The 15546-nt window shown below is 50.8% G+C and overlaps 5 protein-coding genes across 5 annotated transcripts; 2 read left to right on the top strand and 3 right to left on the bottom strand.

Moving 5' to 3' along the window:
- Positions 1–3: 3 nt before the first annotated feature.
- Positions 4–3527, bottom strand: K441DRAFT_698269 (kelch repeat protein-like protein). The gene is made up of 5 exons (XM_067653048.1): positions 2664–3527; positions 2536–2613; positions 1848–2482; positions 1665–1786; positions 4–1562 (listed from the first exon to the last, which is right to left on the bottom strand). The coding sequence occupies exons 1-5, from the start codon at positions 3199–3201 to the stop codon at positions 458–460; spliced, it is 2478 nt and encodes an 825-aa protein (XP_067501204.1). The 5' UTR covers positions 3202–3527; the 3' UTR covers positions 4–457.
- Positions 3528–5955: 2428 nt separating this feature from the next.
- K441DRAFT_573970 (KAR9-domain-containing protein) lies at positions 5956–9006 on the bottom strand (the record flags this gene model as incomplete). Its single annotated transcript, XM_067644078.1, has 1 exon — positions 5956–9006. The coding sequence occupies one exon, from the start codon at positions 9004–9006 to the stop codon at positions 5956–5958; it is 3051 nt and encodes a 1016-aa protein (XP_067501203.1).
- A 506-nt stretch (positions 9007–9512) lies between these two features.
- On the bottom strand, positions 9513–11656 carry K441DRAFT_664226 (uncharacterized protein). The gene has a single exon (XM_067649322.1). It carries the CDS (start codon positions 11283–11285, stop codon positions 9726–9728), a length of 1560 nt encoding a protein of 519 aa, XP_067501202.1. The 5' UTR covers positions 11286–11656; the 3' UTR covers positions 9513–9725.
- Positions 11657–13595: 1939 nt separating this feature from the next.
- Positions 13596–14216, top strand: K441DRAFT_486572 (uncharacterized protein; the record flags this gene model as incomplete). The annotated part of the gene is made up of 2 exons (XM_067641940.1): positions 13596–13983; positions 14089–14216. Coding segments are annotated over 2 exons (516 nt in total), but the record flags the coding sequence as incomplete, so codon positions are not given.
- Positions 14217–14343: 127 nt separating this feature from the next.
- Positions 14344–14957, top strand: K441DRAFT_664224 (uncharacterized protein). Its single transcript, XM_067649321.1, has one exon. It carries the CDS (start codon positions 14358–14360, stop codon positions 14577–14579), a length of 222 nt encoding a protein of 73 aa, XP_067501200.1. The 5' UTR covers positions 14344–14357; the 3' UTR covers positions 14580–14957.
- Positions 14958–15546: the final 589 nt, after the last annotated feature.

Below are 15546 nucleotides of genomic sequence, written 5' to 3'. Positions count from 1 at the left end.
TTAATCCTATCTTTCATTTAAACAGCTTTGTTTCTCTTGCTGTATGCCACTGCCGACCTATTTACACCTATCCTCCCATGGCCTCTTCACCTCTATTAATACGAACGCTGAATCCTGGACCTACACCCCTAGTCTCTATACGCTCATTAACCCCGGCCATTTCAGCGGCCCATATACCCCTCCCTCCTCCCCCCTGTGCAGAAGAAAAAGGGGCGAGGGGGAAGGACGGATGGAGAAGCAGAAACCAAACAAAAGGAAAAGACAGGAAAGTGGTATCTCTTTAATGCACAAAGCAGAAGCAAGCAAGCAACAACTCAACAGCCATCGAGCGAAAAGAAAAAGGCAGAGTCATGAACAGAACAGCAAAAATCCCGAACATTCGTAAATCAGTATCTCGTAACATCCCCCTTCCCCTCTAATTTTCATCCCACTCCCAACCACCAACCCCCTCCCCAAATTAATCCCGATTAATAACCCTCAAACTCCTCCTCGGATTTAGCAACACGCCCCTAGTCCCCCAAAACGTCGGCTCCTGCCCCGCCAACAAATCTTCCGTCGAACTCCCCGAGCTGCTCCTCCTCCCCAAACTGCCAGCATTCCCCGTCCCCGCACCGCCCACAACCGCAATCCCATCGCTCCCGCTCCCGCTCCCGCTCCCGCTCCCGCCCCTCATCCCGCTCGGCCTGCTCCCAGCCCCCGACGACCCAACCGCTGACCCCGCGTCGCGCCCGCCCGCGCCCGCCGACGGCGACGGCGGCAGCATGAACGCGTCCTTCTCCGCGCGCGCCGGGTCGGCCGCCGCGCGCTGCGCCATCGCGGCGTGGTTCTTGTACAGGATGAGCTGCCTGCGGTAGACCCAGGCGCAGAACGCAAAGTAAGCAGCGATGATCGCAAAGATGCCGGCGATAACGCCGGCGATGATGGCGCCGATGTTGGTGCCGCTCTTGCTATCGGAGTTGGTCTCGCCATTGCCGCCGCTCGGCGCGGCGGTCGTGGTGACGATGGCGCCGTTGGGGGCCGTTACGGTGTAGGTGATGGGTTTGCCTGTGGCGAGAGGCCCGTCGGTGGGGGTTTGGACCGGGGCGGTCAGGGTTGCGCCGCCAGTGGCGTCACCGCCGATGACGCTTTGCACGGCGGCGGGGACGGCGTAGCCGTAGGAGCCCTCGAGACCGGCGGACGAGTTGAAGCCGCGCTGGTTGCTCTGCTGGCCGAGCGGGTTGGCGCCGCTGTTCTTGTCGCCGCTCCAGGTCTGCATCGCGGCCGTGCCGGTGAGCGCTGTGAACTGGTTCGCCCATTCGAGTGATGACATATTGAAGACGTAGATGCCCGGGCTGTCGCAAGAGAGGTTCTGCCCGACGTAGCCGCCGACGATGATCATTTGCCCGTCCCACACGTCGCAGGTGTGTCCGGCGCGGGCAGGCGGGACGGATTGAGAGGACATGTCAACGCTGATCCATGTGAAGGAAGGGACTGAGAGAATCCACATATCGTCGTATTGGGTTTGCTGGCCGTAAGGGAGGAGATTCTGCCCGCCGAACATGTAGACGTTATAGGAGGAGCCGCTGTGGGGGTTGTCAGTATGAGACCGGATACGCATGAGGAAGCGAGTGGAAGTGGTTCAATAACTAAATGACGAGGAGACACAAATGAGGATGGAAACGTACTCTGCAGCGGCTGCTACCACAGCGCAAGGATTAACACGGTATTCGGGTGTCTTTCCACTGGTAGATTGCTTGTACCATGTGGAATTGGCGATGTCGTAGACGTCAATGACATTCATTTGAGTCTGCGGATGAACATTAGAACTCTTCTCCGCTTTAAAGATATTACGAAGCCATAGCACTTACAAAGGTGGCATTGGTGCCCCCAGCAAGACCCAACAGTATCCCCTCAGCACCAAAACCAGGGACATATACTAATATTCCGTCGGCACGTTCAGTGAATCCCGCTTCGTCCTGGAGGCCACCCTGGGTAACATTACGCCAAGTACCATCACTGCCAGCAGTTTTGCCGCTCGACAGCGCGTTAACAGCATTATTAGTAAACCCGGGGAACGTGAACTCGACCAAACTTTTCAAGTAGACTCTTGCGACTTGGATACTCCAGCCTTGCGTAGTCAAGTAGTCGAGATGGCCACCAAAGTACCATCCTCGTCCAAGCGTTGAGACACTGAATCCAGCACCTTCAGCGGCACGCTGAATGGCCTGGCCATCACCTTCAGCATTCTGGCCGGAGGATGTCGATGGGCTACTGTGCTGAATCCATGATAAGGACTCGATATCGTATTCCCACATGGCGAAGGCGACCGGAGTCTCGACCGGATTGTCCGAAAACTCGCCGCCATAGAGGAAGAGGGAAGTATGCGAATTCCATAGATATCCGTTCGCAACTGCAGGAGGACCGGAAGGCTGAGTGAGCCCCGTCAGCGAGGGTGTGGAGATTTGCCAGGATTTAGTGAGGTCTATGCTGAGGAAGTCGTTATCTATGAGAGTGTTAGGTCAATTGAATAAAGCGACAGCCATTCAGGGCGCTTACTCCAAGTATCACTCGTTTGCTGAGCATCAGTGGTTTTCCTGCCTCCATAAATATAGAGAGTTCCGTTGACCAAGGCAGCTGTGTCTCATCAGCATTTCTTCTTATGCTTTGAAAGAGGATAGACATACTTTGATGGCTCCATCTTGTGCAAACGTCGGTAGGAGTATCGCCTCGCCTTAAAAATTCCGCAACTTCCTCCATATATTTGGCTGGGGTGCTAGGTACGGCACCTCCTCTTGCACCAAATAGGGTATGTCTATTATCCCCCACAACCGGGTTGTTTTGTAAGAGCGGTAACATGACAGCAAGTAGAAATGCTAGTATGCCTAGCCGATACAGGCGCGAGTAAGTTCTAATATGTGTGTTTGGGCGTAGTGNCATGGTCGACAGCGTCCCATCGTCTTCGGCCGTTGAGCGGTCCGAGTCAGTGTTGCCGACATCTTCCCATTCGCCCTCGCCCTTCTCCTCTTCCTCGAAGATATCCGTCTTGCTTCGAAATCGGACACGGTGTACAGGACGCACGTGCTTCGGTGACAGATTAGGTATTAGAATTGGCGTTGTTGCTTGTCGTCGAAAGGTTTCTTCGTTTACCAGACCGACTTCCATGAAGACGGACCTCCGCCGCGGCGTGGAGGAGACGGGCTGGTATGATGCATGTTGTTTCATTGAGAAGCTTCAGCGACGGTGGAGGTGGGGTGAAGGTGGTGGGTAGAAATAACAAGAACGGGAATTGTCTCAGACTATGGGGAACGAACGTGTGGACAGGGGAATTTGAAATATTGAGCTCGAAAGCTTAATATAGAGTAGGCCAACCCGTCTCGGTGCACGAGTGGCGAGCGTGTAAACAGCGAGCGGACAGCTCAAATTCCGCCAACGTGTAATTGTAGAGTGCTAGAGCAATTTGGAAAATCATTGAGAAGCAACAAAAGTAATGATGGCAGAGTCGAAAACTTCTTTGGGTTAGATATGAGGGAGACGAGCAGCTTGGGTAGCGGTACATGGTAGGAAAAAGGCGCATGCTCGAATCTTGATCGATGTCTTGCGAAACGTCATGAGGTTGATCACCCCACCGGGACTGGCTGGATTGGCGAGGCGCCGTCAAACCATGCTTGGGATGCGCCACCGCCAGCTCCCCGGCACTCCCTGACAAAGTGCTCAATGTCAGTCGTTGCATGGCATTGCCCAGAAAACCACTAGAACTACCTTAATCCAACCGAACACTAGTCCATCCCACATTTACCCTGAGAGCATCACCATCGTCCCTTGGTGTAACAGTGCCCCTGGCTTAGAAATCGTCAATAGAATCGCTTCACTCAAACACGATGCACTCTTCGTAAAGCTTCCCTAAGACCGTAAAAGCCAACAGAAGGAAGCGGTTCACCTGACCGCTTCAATAACGCTCCAGGCTCATTACGGATCGGTACTGCTACGTTTTGGTGATTGGACATTTATTGGTGCTCTGACTTGCGTGGTCCTGGTCTATATTTGACTTCTCGGCAGTTAAGTGGGCGCCCTGGTAGCCGTCTGACAGGGAGGCGGAACCCCCCTCCATACGCGTCCTTAAAAATACCGTTAAAATGTGGAGACTTGCAGCGGGGCTTCCGGGGCCCGCAGATGGATACGCGAGTTGAGGCAGTGTAGATAAACTCGCATCAGTATGTTTTGCCACTACGTACAGCCGTTACCTGAGCAGTCGCCAATATGCCTTGCACTCCCCATCCTGTCGTTATGGGTTTGAACTTATATTCCCTAGTATTGATATTCTTGCTTACGGAAGCTAATTAATCGTCTAGATATTTTATCCCCCGCAACGGCAAAATTCGTCCACGCGTTATCGATAAGAATTAGCTAATAGGATCAATACGTTTTAGGGTGTGCTGAAAAAATCCTCAACCCGCAGAGGTTCGAATGCGGCCGGCGGCCATCGGGGGAGGTTGTTCGGCCCCAAGTTAGTAGAATAGGGTATTGAGTCGGTGGAACAAAAGTTTATATCGTTAGAAGTACGATTAGGAGGCATGGTTGATAAAAATATATTGATTGAATCATGGGCGATGCGCGTACTTCTGATTCTGGTGTTCCCGCACAGGTGTGGACGCCACCGTTGCGGGGGAGAGGTATGATAAGTACTTCAATCTCTGCAGCCGTATATGTTCCACAATCTCAAAGTCTCTAAATAGAATGTGCAGCCTATAGTGGGAACTACTACTGGCTGTGATAGCTGTCTTTTCCATAGTGTAGATCTGTGTGGACCTTATAGATTGGTATAGTTCTAAATCTATTCACAGTAGAAAACCTGCTATCCCTTGGGCTGGTAGCGTCCTACGATAATTGGACCGTGCGCAGAACACCAAAACGCTAGAATCAAAAGTACGCGTATTACCTATATAGATTTAGATATTACATACGCCCGCAGCCGTGGCCGTTGCCCTCCTTCGAGCCTTTATATATCGCGAATTTTAACAACCATGGCACCCTAAATCTTCCTCTAAACCTCGCTGTTTGCAAAATTCCGTTCTTCCGAAACGATAAATACTAGTTACCCTATCTTAAGCGACTTAACTCCAAAAATTGGGTGTATATAGCAATTGTATATGGAAATCAGCGGATTCTATGACCTCATATCTCTCATCACGGAGCCTTGACCCCACTGATCCTATTGGCTAGTTCTTATCGATAACGGTAGGACGAATTGTACCAGTCCAAGGGATACTTGCCCAATCTTTGTGATCCTCTATTTTCATCATCACTATAATTCCAACACAACCATGAACATCTTCTCCTTCCCGCCTCGAGCGCTAAATTAGCAAACAACACCAACTACAGCATACATAAACACCACGGCCCAAATCACATCTTCAAATCGTTCTATTCACCACCGACTATGGACTATCTAGCCTAAATTCTTCCCACCTCATATTCCCCTTCCACAAACCATCTCATCCACAAAGTCCTACCCCTCAGTTTTCACACCGAAAGAAGGTAGAAGGAACATAAAGTCCCCCCTATCCATCCCTAAGACACACCGTCCCACGAGCGCGCCAAAAACGCCTTGGAGCTCAAAACAGGCCCCTTGAAATTCCGACAAGAGCGCACACATAATGCGCGTCAGAAGCGAGGGGCAAAAGAGCCTAGAAGCGGCTCCAAGACCAGAGAGAGTATAATGCAAAGAAAAAAAAGAAAAAAAAAAGTGGAAGGGCCCTACGGTAAATGGGTAATTTCGAAGGAAAACCAAGAAATGCGACTCCACGCGCTAAATAAGACTAGGAACGCTACAAGCGCGATTTGGAGAGGGAAAAAAGGACAAGGAGTGGAGCCAACATCCAGCATCAACTACAGGAACAGAGCTCTGGACGAGCTCGTTGGAGAGAGAGAAAGGGATGGAAGTTGGGAGAGAGAGCGGAAAGGTGTGGGATGTTGCGTCTAACCTCGCCAGCGCGGCTTTTCCTCGCCCGTCATGATCCCGCTCATGCTGGCGTTGCGCCCGCCGGGACGGCTCTCCCGTCCACCGCCCATGCGGCTGTCCCGCCCCGTCCCGCTGTATGTGCGGCCTTTGGCCTGGGGTAGTAGGCTGCTTCGCCGGCTGTTCATTACGCTGGATGGTCGGGCAGGCTTTGGTCTAGAGGTTGGACTCTCTTCAGCCGTGTCCTCCGACTCGGCGGGTTCGACCATGGTGCTGAGACGGCGATTGCTGCTGCCAACGGTGGCAATATTGGAGCTGGTGCTTGGTGCTCGAATGCTGGAGCCTGCATGCCGGAGGGGCGTTGAGGGCGAATGAACTAGAGAGAGTCGCTTGCTTGTTGGAGGTTGCTGTGATGGTGTGGTTGAAGAGGGGCGGACGAGAGTGGAAGCTGCTGGCGGTGAAAATTCGGAGGTGCGACTCAATGGGCTTGGAACGGGGATAGCAGAATGTGAAGAGACCGATCGAAGGGTGCGAGGTGGCGTGAGTTTACGATGGGGAGATGGTGTGGTAGCTGAGAGAGGCTTGAAGTTATGTCCGATGACTGTGTCGTTCAAGTTTGTAGAAGCATTCCACCGGGGCTTTGTTTCCGATCTGTCAGATCGGGGAGTGGTAGAACGAACTGAAGACGTCGGAGTGTTCGGACTAACATACGACGGGAAAGAGGAAGGGATCGAATCGAGCCGCGAGCCTAACGATTTGCGAGGAATATGACTTACACCACTGGCGCTCGATGGCACGCTTGAATACCTCCTACTCGTAGGCACCGACGATCTAGAACTGGCAAAGCTGCCTTGCCGAGACTTGCTACCCGCGTTGGGTGTAGATGGTCCGTGATCGCTGCTCTTGCGACTCATAAGGATCACGGAAGATGCTGGTGAACTGCCGGGTGTGTCGATGGCACTGCTAGACATGGAATGTTCTGTTCGAGCAGAGAAAACCGTTGACACCGAGTCTCGCAGCTTCCTGTTAGAGTTAAAGTCTTCTAGAATAGCATCCATCTCTCGAATATCAGCCTCAAGTTCAGTCACCTTCTGTCGTACATCTTGCTGTATCCTCAAAATTTCGCCGTTCACAGTCGACCGATTCTTCATTTCAATGTCAATAAGCTCTAGTACCCTCCTCATTGACGGTGGGTAATGCTCCCTCTTATCCTTGTACGTCGAGATTCTGCTAGCCAGCTTCTCATCATCTCCTTCCTCAATGGCTTGCCGGAGCTTTTGGATGCTCTTGGTGAGTGAGTTCCACATAGCAAGCGCTTTACTACCGGCTTGTCTGAAGCTATGGACCCACTTATCCTCGCCAAGTTCCTCTCTTAATGCATCAGCGTCAGCTTCGAGCCTTTTCTCTTCTGTCTCAAGTACATCCCTCCGTCTGTTCAACTCCTCGCAGGCTGTTGGGAAAATTTTACTCCCTCGAGCTTGGAAGGAGGACAGTCTCATTGGAAGGAAGTCAAGAGAAGCACGGAGAGGCTGCATTCTTGCGAAAAGTGCAAGCAATTTCGAATTCTCCTTTTCGATTTGTGGAATTGGCGAGATGGGGGAGCTGACTGAGAAGGTTGGGGGTAGGCTGAATCGGTTGTTGACCCTGGCTTGCCGAGGTTTTTCTTCGACAATAGTCTCCAGTTCTGCAATATCAAACTTTTCCGCTGATTCGGTGACTGATTCAGTAATCGCCCTGTGCCGGCGCTCTTCCATCTCGAAGACGAGACGACTTAGGTTTTCAATCTCAAGGCCGATTTCTCCCAGTACAGTGTTCCAGAGCTCTTCCCACTCCATTGCGATCTCCACTTGCCCCTTAATTCCTCTCAACGTCTGCTTAATTTTCTGCCAATCTCGGACAATTTCATCCATTTGTCCAACAAGTCTCGCGAGGTCCTTGCTTGGTAATATTGAGATATCTGGCCGTGACTGCAGCTCTTCAATCGCAGTGATGTAGACTGTAACGAGGCTTTCAAAACGGCCAATTGCGGTATCGACCTCGGCAAGACCTTCTCTTCCTGCTGCAGCAGCCCATTCAACATCGTCTTCTGCATCAAGACCATTCAGGACTTCGGATGCCTTCGACATCCATAACTTGATTTGCCCAGCAGCATCATGCAACGCCCGCCCGGCAGCCGTCGATGTTGGTATTGCCGAGATGCTTGATGACAATGAGGATGCAGGTGGCAATGATATGGAAGTCAATTGTTGAATCTGGTTGGTGAACGACACTCGGGATAATGTGTAGATAGAATTAGCCCGAGCAATGTGACTGCGTCGTGCAAAGTATGACGCGACATCGATTTGACCTTCGGTGTCAGACCCATCAAGAGCCGAAGCTTGTGAATTTCGTGGTGGATCTTTTGGTGGAGGAGTAGGTGCTCTTGACAGGTCTTGCTCTGAGCTATTTGCTGTCTCTGTTGTGGATTGTGAAAGACTTTTTGTTCTGCTATTATCCGGTAACCGGTACTTCTGTGTATCCTCCCCGACAGTGTCCGGTGTATCATCCTGCTCAGAGTCGGACGGCACAATCCTATCACTTGTACTAATAATTGAGGAATGGTCGCTTTCAAAGCTAGGGTCCCGATCCATTGCCGGAACGCTGTCTCCAGTCAGTTGAGGCACAAGGCCAGGGTGAGGCCCGCTCCAAGCACTTCCTCGTCGCTGGATCCTAATAGAACTATCTCTGTGTAAATTGTCTAGTTCCCGAAGCTGACTCTCTGGTATTCTCCCAATTTTGTCCTGTCCTAACACCGGGCTTGAGACAACACGGCTCTTATTCCGGATGTCTAAAAGTTTCATGCGGGCCAATAGGCCGGGAGAGGGTTTTCGTACGATGCGGCGGCCGTCCAGTGGGGTGTCAGTGGCGTTATCCGGGGTGTCAGTCGGATGCGTGGGCGTCGAGGTGAATAGCTCTATGTGAGAATGAGGTCGGCCACGTTGGCTTCGCTTGGGGCTGGCATCGGAGGGCGAAGCGGGCGATGGGGTCGTCAAAGTCGTGAACGGCTGGCTTGCTGGGCTGCGAGCCGTCATGGAGGAGCGAAGGCTCTCGATAACAAAGGTTGCTGGTAGGAGTAGTTCTTGGTTGTGAATTGAATAATGTTGAGTTGAGGGCGAGCTGCAAAAGGAATTGTCGCCTATCTGGGCTGAATGATTCCCTGACGCGACCTGCAGGCCCTCGTCGCGTTTGAGGCAAAAAATGTGGCAGCAACGGAGGTCGTCTTAAAGCGCTGCGACGAGCGAGAGAGTTTAACTCTTGCTTCCCCTGTGAGCTGCAGAACAGATGCAGTGCAAGTCTCCAGCGGCCTCTCACATATTCTCCGTATCAAAGAGGCGCAGACGCAATAGCCCAAGGTGAGACCCCTGGCACGAGCAGGGATACGGCCCCTCCGCTGGAGATTGAACGATCGACAACCAAGGGGACGATGCCGCGCCCTTGCAGTCCAACCCAGGCCGCCCAAAGCACTGTGTAGTGTGTGGAACAACCAATACACTCATCACTTTGCTAATGCACGCATGTACTTCGACGCACTGGGCTCTGCGCGGTGAAACTGTAAGAGTTGGGGGGGTATCTTCAAACTATGGAGAGAGACAAGGCGTACGCTAGGCCGTTGTCAGGGACCAAAAAAACATATGCCAGAATGTCATCTCCACCAATCTCAAAACCATATTACAACATCCGTAAAAGCCAAAAAGGCATCCTGTACAGATTTCCAAAAGCCCAGAAAAGCCCATTACGCCCTCTATGCCCTCTATGCCATACTGCTCACTCCCGGTTGTAGTCCTGCGTCGATTCGCAGTGTCGGTGTCTTCTTCTGTGATGCTTTCCTCTGTTCTTTCCATTCTGATATTATTTCCTCCCTCACGCCTTTGCTCCACGCCAACAAGGCTTGATCGAGTTTCCTCCAGGCCGCGTCGTCCGTACCATGGACCACACCCATTACATCGACGTCGAGCTTCACGTCCCACCTGAGCTCTGCTGCTTTGATCCAATATCGAAGATTTTCGGCGCAGCGGTATGGTTTCGCCGTGTCCGTGTGATAGGTTTTGATTTCCTCAAAATGCCGTCTCGACTTTTTCACCAGCTCGTTGTGTAGATGGATCAGGCGTAGACCGTTTTGAAGAGCTTCCAGGAACGGTGTTGGGAGTTGTGCGCCCTCTGAAGGCTCGGTCCACGCGGGCAGCTGTTCGGGATTAGGGTCAAAGGACCGTAGAAAAAGTAGTTCTCGCTCTCTTTCCTTGCCACTCCAATCACCCTCACGCCAGCTCCACCGTTCCCGCTCTTCTTGTTCGAGCCGTTCTTTCTCTTCTTCCGTTTCGAGGAGTTGGCAGATGCTCAGGGCCCACGATGTAATACTCTCCCGTTCACTCGACTTAACTCCACCGGCAAAATTCCTCGCTGCCAGGCGTTTGAGAACGTCTAGAACTTGATACAATTCGGACCGTATCTGCCGTTCTGACTTGATTGAATATAATCGTTGAGGGTGTTCGTGTGCAGTATAGTAGTTCTTGGCCGCTCGAATAGCCAAGGTAACAACATCGAGAAGATGTAGTCCCTGTATCTCGTACCACCCTTGTGACTCTGACTCTGCGGTAGCACTATCCTTTTCCAGGCCTGGTGCTTGTCCCTTTTCTAGTTCCGTTAACACTTTGAGGGCATCTTCTATGGCCTCTAGGAGTTCCCTCCTCAGAACGACCATGTCTGGGGGTGGAGACACGTAAACTGGCGTGTTTTTGTATGTACTGACAGTCGGTGGAAGCATCATTGGTTCCTGATAGTCTTCCCAGCTGCTCGAAGCGTCCTCCTGGTCGATTGGGCTTTCCACCAATCCGTCCCCGTGATGTGCGTCGTCCAGCGCAAGGCCAGATCCATTATACGCCGAGTCCTTATCAGTCGATATCGAGAGGTATGATAGAGTGTTCAGAGTTTCGGTTGTCGGAGTCCCAGGGCAACTTGTACCACTGGTTTTCCGAGCCTTCGCCAGTTGTGCCCCTTTCCCGTCCAACAGACCAGTTCTCGCGAAGTAGTACTGCAGATGTGCGATAGTGCCCAGATTCATAACGCTCTCCCTATGTCTTGCCGAGTCTGCAAACACCGTCGCCTGCGGCCGCATGTAACCTCGCCGCCTCCCCGGGACGCCGCTGTCCGAAAGTCGCGAACTTGACGACCTCCCAGAGACTGAAGAGACCGAGGAGGCAGTCGACACCGACCGGTCGAGTTGAGGACATGATAAGATTGCGAGAGAGGGTGAAACCCATGGTGAAGGAGAACCCGGTCGGTCAATGGGAAAGGGTGAGGTGTCTTCGGCCATGATGACTTGGCAACAAGACAGTGGAGGCCGTAGGGCCCGTTGGCGCAGGAACTGCTTCGATACGGGAGTATATGTCAGATGGGCTTTGTCAAATGGTGATCCGAGGTGTTTATTGACGTGTATCTCATAGGTGTTGTTAAGGGGTTTCGGTGATAGTAAGGTCGTTATGCTCAGACATAAGTTACATTTGAGACTTGTGTCGGAAATTGACGCCGCTGATCCGGAACACGCGTTAAACGCCTCAAAACGACGCGACTTTTGCAGGAGGCAACGAACGCCTAAAGGCTCTCGTGGAGATGCGTTTGCCTTCACATACTATCGATAAAAGTGATGTGCGACCGGGAATATGCCCGTACGAAGGAGTTGTGCACACCGTACTGCAGGTGTTTTCACCCGCTGGGCTTTTGCCTCCTGCATTCGCACACCTCGCTTAGGCTCGCTTGTCATCAGCTCGACGTCATTGGTTGTTGTGACTTTCTTCGAAGATGAATCGATCAATTAAACGCCCGTATGAAAGTCTCTATAATTGCTTATACAATCAATCAGCCAACCGATCAATCAATTAATCAAATACGCATACAATCAATCAGACGCCTATAAACAGCTCTGCGAACGTCTCTACATACAACTCTACAAACGTCTATAATTAATTAACTGATCAATCGCCCATACAAATGCCCGTATACGCTTACATAATCAATCAGACGACCGTATAAATATCTTTATAAACGTCTCTACAATTAATCGCCCCTACACGCCTATACGTAGCTCTATAAAAGCTCTACTAAATGCTCTGCTAAACGCTCTACCAAATGCTCTGCAAGAGCTCTGCTCTAATGCTTTCCAGTAATAGTAGAAGGGATTGGAAAGGGAGTAGAACGTGAGGTCACTTGATTTTATCAGCGTCACCCTCATCAGTATCAGCGGCATTCGGCAAAGGAACAATGTTGGTTGGGAAGCAAGCTTACTATTGAATCAGTTGTTCTGATTATTAGCCACGATTTGGTGTGACGAGAGAGTATTGTCTCGCATATTTCACTACTTCAAATCGATCGCCCACGTAAGGCTTATACCTTAAGATCTTGTCGACCCAAATCGGACTTGCTTACTATTTTCAGCTGCTTACTCTCGTATATCTCACCACTCAGCTGCTTACCCTCATAAGTCTTACCACCTATCTCTGTTGCATACACCTACCTCATGTATATATAGAGGCCCTAGAGCCACATTTAATAAACAGAGTTCTCATTCCTAATCGTCCGTTCAACGGATCTGGATTTACTAACCTTAGGCATCGACATCGCAAGTGATGCTGAATAACGGCGAAGAGATCAATTTTGAATTATACCAGCTTACAGGTAATTCACATTCTTGTAGGATCTAGAGACTGACAAGATACGGTGTGAAAGGACCTGTTTGCTGGACAGCAAATGGCAAGGTTGCGAAGCGTAGTTGCAACGTTTAGAAAACTAAGAAATCCGGTGCTTCGAATATGGATGAGAACTGTGGCTAGAATTTTAGTTCACCGATGTACTTGGGCAGTCTCTTTGAGGTCAGCGGCGTGTCACGTGATATGTCACGTGACAGCGCGCGGGCTATCGCGTAGATACCTTCTCGGGCCACCGAGCCCCTTAGATTCTTCCTCAGAGTATCATGTATCATTTTCCACCAGCCTACTCAGTAGCCTGACAGAAAGTAAGGCTGTAACTTTGGCCCCGGTTTACAGTATATTATACGTAAGCAGGGCAATACAGCCTCGCCAACGAGCTGAGGTATAGCAGTGACAGCGAGCGTCAATTCTCTAGTTGCTCGAAAGATATTTATTATCAAGGTTTTTAATATCAAAATTAGCAGCTGCTATATACGCATAATATGTTACTCTTGCGACCGTGCCTAGCACAAGTCGCATCAAAGATCCTTCGCTCGACGCTGACCCGAACTTCGCAGCCTGCGCAAGGTTTCACAATACCCCACCGACCTTATCTCTTGAATGGATATCGAGCGCATATATTTCGTAGAGCTTATTTCAACCCATCTACAGAGAGGAGTAATTCAAGACCGCGCGGCGACTTTGAGGCGCGTTGCGTTGCTAGAGTATATTACGTGTCGTTACTCTCTTTACCAATTGTCCTCTTGTTTAGGGGGCTCTACAAGCATTCATTGCACTCGTTTGAGGAAGAATTGGACGACGTCGGCGGATATGAGTTTGACGATATTGCGACCTGGCACGAGCTGCTTCCTCCACATGGTCCAGTCAAATCAGACGGTGCTGGGTCTGAGAACTACCGTGAGCTGCTCTACAAGCACGAAGTGCGACTCCTGTTCCTCCATCCTGGGACAGGCAACGAAGAAATTTATTATCATCTAGAACACATTTCACTCCAGGGCAGGCGCCCCATATACGAGGCACTATCTTATCCGTGGGACCATGATATCCCAGCACATACTATACGTAGCCCTCATGGATGTGTCAGCGTAGGCTCCAATCTCTATTCCGCTCTAAAGCAACTTCGATTGCCAGAAGTGGTACGCGTTCTATGGATCGATTATCTATGGATCGATCAGAGTGACGTTGAAGAGCGCTGTCTACAAGTACGTATTATGGGAGATGTCTTTTTCAGAGCTGTGAGAGTGATCATATGGCTTGGAGAAGAGACACAAGATGTCGGAGACGCGTTTCACGTTATCAGAAAATTGCGTTTCTACTTCTGGCGGCAATATAGCTGGCGGCAAGAAACCCCACGCCTCTTCAGACGGGTAAAATGGTCAAAGGCTTGGAACGAGCCGGTTATCCGAAGAGAAGTTGAAGGAGCAATTTTGAAAGAACTTGACTGGCAGCCGCTCATCAACCTCCTCCATCGTTCTTGGTTTCATCGCCTATGGGTGATCCAAGAGGTAGCGAACGCAAAATGCGCTGTGGTACTGTGTGGTGGACAGAAAATACCGTGAAGTGTTGTCTCAAGCGCCCTCTGGGATCTGAAGAGTCATGGTCTTGCCACCATATTCCTGGACCAGTACGCCGGCCATGTCTGCGTCAATGTATCTGCCATAGAAGATATGAAAGTACAGCGTATGATGAAACAACAGTTTTGGGGTCCTACATTCCAGGAATTCACTGATCCTCTGTTTCATGTCATGCTTGCGACACGCTTCTGTGAGTGTTCTGACCCCAAGGATAGGGTATTTGCCGTCATGAGCATTTCACAGGGCCGTGATATATACTTGTATGACTGGGAAGTTGACTTTAATTACTCACTTTCTACCTCGGCGCTGTTTAAGCGGTTCGCTATCTAGGATATCGTTAGGTGTGGAAGTCTCAGGTCACTCGCTTGCGCAACCCCATCCGGATCTGAGCAGCTACGGCTCCCTTCTTGGGCTCCAGACTGGACACGAGTTGAGAACATTGATCCGTTTGTTCGCTATAGTGGTAAGACCAAGTTTTCGGCCTCAGGAGCGATCAAGAAAGAGGCATGGTTCTCACATAACAGTACTGTGCTACACGTTGAAGGCAGTGCAATTGATTCAGTCGGCGTTCTTGGTCCCGTGCCTCGATTTATCAAGTCAACCTCGCTGTTTCAGATCGATGAAGGCGCTATCGAGCAGATTGTATTAATCAATCAATGGCTTCAGGAGTGCTGGAATATAGCAGCTGGAGGAAGACACACAATGGCAGCTAGACGCTATGAGGAGTTTTGGCGAACCATGACTTGCAGCCTAACCGGCGACGGCTATCCAGCCCCAAAGATTTACTCCGAGTACTTTCGCAAGTACCTAGAATTCATGAAGGCAGCTCCTTCAATTCTCAGATTTTGTCTTTGTGAGCCGGATGATATCGTCACGCCCGAGCACTCCTTTCGAACCATCGATCCACTACTAGCTCCAATTCGATACATCCGGCAAACCTGGGACTCAAGGACTAGAATATGTGATGTTACTATAGACAGAGACCCTTCGGGTCATGTCCGCTCCAAAGAGCTGATTAACCTTTCTAGAGCGTTCCATGAATGGTACAACGATAATCACAACACTGGCGCCCTTATAGAGTCTTCTCTTTACATGTGGTCGGGAAGGCGGCGATTCAGCCGCACTCAGAGGGGAAGACTTGCCTGTGTCCCCAAGACTACAGCGGTCGGAGACGTTATTTATATTCTTCATGGTTCCGAAGTCCCCTACGTCCTCCGACCCTCCGGTGATGGTTCCTTCATTGTCATAGGCGAGTGTTACGTTCATGGTCTAATGCACGGGGAAGCTTTATCACTTG

The sequence above is a fragment of the Cenococcum geophilum genome (assembly GCF_001692895.1).
Source record: "Cenococcum geophilum 1.58 unplaced genomic scaffold K441scaffold_37, whole genome shotgun sequence".
NCBI classification, from domain to species: domain Eukaryota; kingdom Fungi; phylum Ascomycota; class Dothideomycetes; order Gloniales; family Gloniaceae; genus Cenococcum; species Cenococcum geophilum.
Note: the sequence above shows the minus strand (reverse complement) of the source record. Positions and strands in the feature narration are given on the sequence as shown.

What these genes read in the sequence shown, in the direction of transcription:
- K441DRAFT_664224 (XM_067649321.1), top strand. Translation starts at nt 14,358, where the DNA reads ATGATGAAACAACAGTTTTGGGGTCCTACATTCCAGGAATTCACTGAT.
- K441DRAFT_664226 (XM_067649322.1), bottom strand. Translation starts at nt 11,285, where the DNA reads ATGGCCGAAGACACCTCACCCTTTCCCATTGACCGACCGGGTTCTCCT.